Genomic DNA, 3616 nt, shown 5'->3' with positions numbered 1-3616 from the left:
AGTGCTGACCCGAGCACTTCAGAAAGCGATAATTTGGTTTCAGTTCCTCTGGCAATACATCCTGCACAAGCCTCCACGCTCGCAGAAGTGTTTCCTAGTGCAGCTGAAGCCCTTCCAGGCTGCCCACCCGCTGAGCACCACAGAGCCTCCCCGAGCCCTGCCTCTCCCCAAGGAACAGCACACTAAAGGCGCTGCTGCGTCTTTCCAGGTGCCCCAGGCAGCCCGCCCTGCTCTGCCTTTCTGCTGCTCCGGAGGGACTGGGGCCAGCTGGCGCGTGGCAGCCCTTAGGCCTGGACTAGACCCTCCCAGTCAGGTCTGCGGACCACAGCAGCACTTGCTCACTTCCTTTCTTCCCTTCTCTGTCTCCTGGGGACAGACAGACATCCAGCACCTCAGCTCCAGGGATTGTTCCTGGCTGCTTGTGAGGCCAGAATTACAGCTGTGCCACAGCTGGGGTCTTGCTGTGCAAGGCACAGCACTTCATGGTCACACATGTGTCTGTTAGTCCTGCCTATCTTCTAAGATTAAATTCAAGATTTTCTTTCCAGGTATAAAATACTGTCCCCGTGTCTGTCTCTAGCTCTGTTTCATTGATCCCTGGACAGAAACCAAAGCACACAGATTATCCTGGCCTCCAAGGTCCTGCTGCCGATACATGGGCACGTGTTGAAGTGCTTCCTCAGATTTTGTAGAAAACCAAGGGAGGAAAAAGCCTGATCTTTAAAGCAGGTTGTGTGATACCTGAAAGAACACTGCAGGTTTCCCCGAGAGACGTCGTACAAACAGAAAGACTGTCCAGTGGTTAGAGGATTACGCAGGAATTGAGAGATCTGGGTTTGTTTTCTTGTTCTGCCACAGACCAGGGGCCAGTCGTGTCGTGCTTCATTTTTACTGGGGAGAAAAAACATACACAGAGTTTTCTCCTGCCCAGGGGAGAGCCAGTGCGGGTGGCCATGCAGGACACCTGACGAGCAGTGAACTGCTCCGATGGGATTTGTCCTGACCCTCCTTACATCCCTTAAAACCCACAGGTCCTTCAGCCCAGCTGGCTCTACAAGGTGTGGTGATTTCCCTCTACGCTTTGCTTCTCAGGAGCTGAATAGCAAGCAGAAAGTGCCCAATTTGCCCACAAAAGCTGCGTGTAACTTCCTGTTTCTTGCAGTTGGATGTCAGGCAGAAATCAAAGGGGCAGAAAAAAAAACACCACCACCAAATACATAGAAGTGACAATGGTACTAACACTGTCAGCGTGTGTTTGTGTCCCAGGACATCGCACCTGCAGCCGTTCAGAGGCAAAGCGGGGCTATGCTCCATGAAGAGCCTGACACACAAAAAAAAGCAGCTATTCAAAGATTGAGGTTTCCCCCAGGCTGCTGCTGTCCAGTGCCCATCCTTAAATGCCAAGAGCTCAGTCCTGAGGATTGTCACAGCAACATGATAAAACATCAGTTCATCTGCGGGCAAATGCTGGTTTTGACTGTGAAACAAGTGTGATTTTGTTCTGTACTTCTTTTCCTTTCCACAGGAGATAGATACTGGGTCTTCAAAGACAATAACGTGGAGGAAGGATACCCACGGCCGATCTCAGACTTCGGTCTGCCACTGGGAGGAATCGACGCCGCTTTCTCCTGGGCCCACAATGACAAGACTTATTTCTTTAAGGACAATCTCTACTGGTGCTATGACGACCACGAGCGGAGGATGGATCCTGGGTACCCTTCAGAGACCATGCTGTGGAAGGGAATACCGAGCCCTTTAGATGATGCTATGAGGTGGTCAGATGGTGAGTCCATATGCCAGTTCAAAAAACGCAAGAAAAAAAAAAATCAGTGCTTCGTTTGCACTTGAGCTATAGCCCCTTCTACTGTGCCTGCCAACAAAAACTGCTCGGCCCCAGATGGGACAATGGGTCCCGTGTCTGAAAGCTGTAGAGGGAGGTAGGCTTCCAGCCAGAACTCCCCCCACCGCTTGCTAAAGGACTTGGTAATTTCAAGCAGGCAATAAAAATATCCTGGGGGCCTAATAATTCCATTTTATTAAAAGAACACAGTTGATGTTGTTTTGCAGTGATTTTTATCCTAATACGTGTTGATTTTGTTGTCATTGGACTTTTAACCAGCTAGATGAGGATGTGAACAGAAAATATTTTTAAAGAAGATGTTTTCCCCAGAGTTACGACTTATTTTCTGGTTTCTTCCTCCTGAAAAGACCGCAAATATTTGTCACAGGAGGTGTTTAAACCAGCCATTCACTCACAACAAAGTGGCACTTCCAGGTTTTATTTACTGGCAACCTAACAGTGTAATAGCAACCATTAAACCAGGCGGATGGGAGGGACATTTCCAGAGGCCTTGCAAACTGAATTTCCAAAGCTATTGAGAGTGACTGGCTGTTCACATGGGTAGGAGTCCTCCACGAACATGGGACCTGCTTAGAGAATTCACAGCCTCCCAGTTCAGAGTGGAAAAATCACACCGAGAGCAGAAGGTTCCCCGAGTCCTGCCAGGCTCAGGTTATTTGTCTGAGCCTGGGGACAGCAGCATGCACCCCGGGTCCTTAACAGGTAGATGAGCTCTTCTTCAGCCTTACCATGCCCTGTCACACGACTGGCCGCTGAGCAATGTGTACGGTGTGTGCAGCTGTGGATTTACTAGGGCTTTTACCCTGCACCCCCTCGGTATCAGGGGGATGCATCTGCTCTAGCACCCACTGCAGCAGAGATGACATCTCACCACTCAGCTCCCGTCTGTCTGGTGGCTCCTGGGTGGTGTGAGAGATTCCAGCTCTGGATATTCTGGCATCACTTTTTCAAGCATCCCACCGGCAGCTGCTGTGCTCCTGTAGTCAGAGAGGGTATTGTCAACAAACAGTGGAATCGCGTGTGTCTCGGCTCCCCAGGCTCAGCTGGGGTGGGAGTGCTCCTCTGCCACTCCAAGTGCTCCTGTGCCCTTTCCGCTGGGAGAGTGCCCATCACCACTCATCTTGCCTTTGGGTTTTGGTCTCTTCACAGGTGCAAGTTACTTCTTCAGGGGCAAGGAGTACTGGAAAGTGCTGGACAGTGACCTGGAGGCTCAGCCTGGGTATCCCCAGTCCATCGCTAGAGACTGGCTGGTGTGCAGCGACATGCAGTCCGACTCCCCAGAAGCAGCCGGGAGCAGCAGGACTGGAGCACGCTCCAAACCAGGGCAGCATCACGAGAGCCGCTCAGAAAACGGCTACGAGGTCTGCTCCTGCACCTCGGCCTCCCCATCCCTCCAGGCTTGCCCTGTGCTGAGACTGTCAGCCAGCCTCGTGCTGACGAGTGTGTGGACAGCAATGCTGATGTGTGTGGCCCTATGACATCTCATCCCACAGACAAGAGAACGCCATGGTGCTCCAGGGAGGGGAGGTGGATATGATCCCGTGATACTAACTGTTGCAAGCAGAAAAACATTCCTAGGAACATGCCAGTGAAGGATTTGAATTCTCCATGAGAAATGAACAGTGGTTTTTGGTTTTTTTCATTTTAATTTTAGTTTAAAGGTCTAATAACAGATTTTGCGTTCTGCATCTTCTTATTCCCCTGTCTGGTTAAAGATAGAGCAGCCTAACGTTGAATTTAGAAATGTTCCACAGA

The 3616-nt window shown here is 50.7% G+C and overlaps 1 protein-coding gene across 1 annotated transcript in view; it reads left to right on the top strand.

Annotated features, from left to right (window-relative positions):
- The window catches only part of MMP17 (matrix metallopeptidase 17 (membrane-inserted)), a gene marked incomplete at both ends in the record, with an annotated part of 23857 nt that extends 20556 nt beyond the window's left edge, over positions 1–3301 (top strand). The window contains 2 exons of the mRNA XM_010135463.1: positions 1526–1783; positions 3011–3301. Of these exons, the coding sequence (XP_010133765.1) occupies positions 1526–1783; positions 3011–3301 (549 nt within the window). The remainder of the gene's footprint in view (positions 1–1525; positions 1784–3010) is intronic.
- Between the last annotated feature and the right edge of the window lie 315 nt (positions 3302–3616).

The sequence above is a fragment of the Buceros rhinoceros genome, unplaced genomic scaffold (genome assembly GCF_000710305.1).
Source record: "Buceros rhinoceros silvestris isolate BGI_N320 unplaced genomic scaffold, ASM71030v1 scaffold11854, whole genome shotgun sequence".
In the NCBI taxonomy this organism is placed as follows: Eukaryota; Metazoa; Chordata; class Aves; order Bucerotiformes; family Bucerotidae; genus Buceros; species Buceros rhinoceros.
Note: the sequence above shows the minus strand (reverse complement) of the source record. Positions and strands in the feature narration are given on the sequence as shown.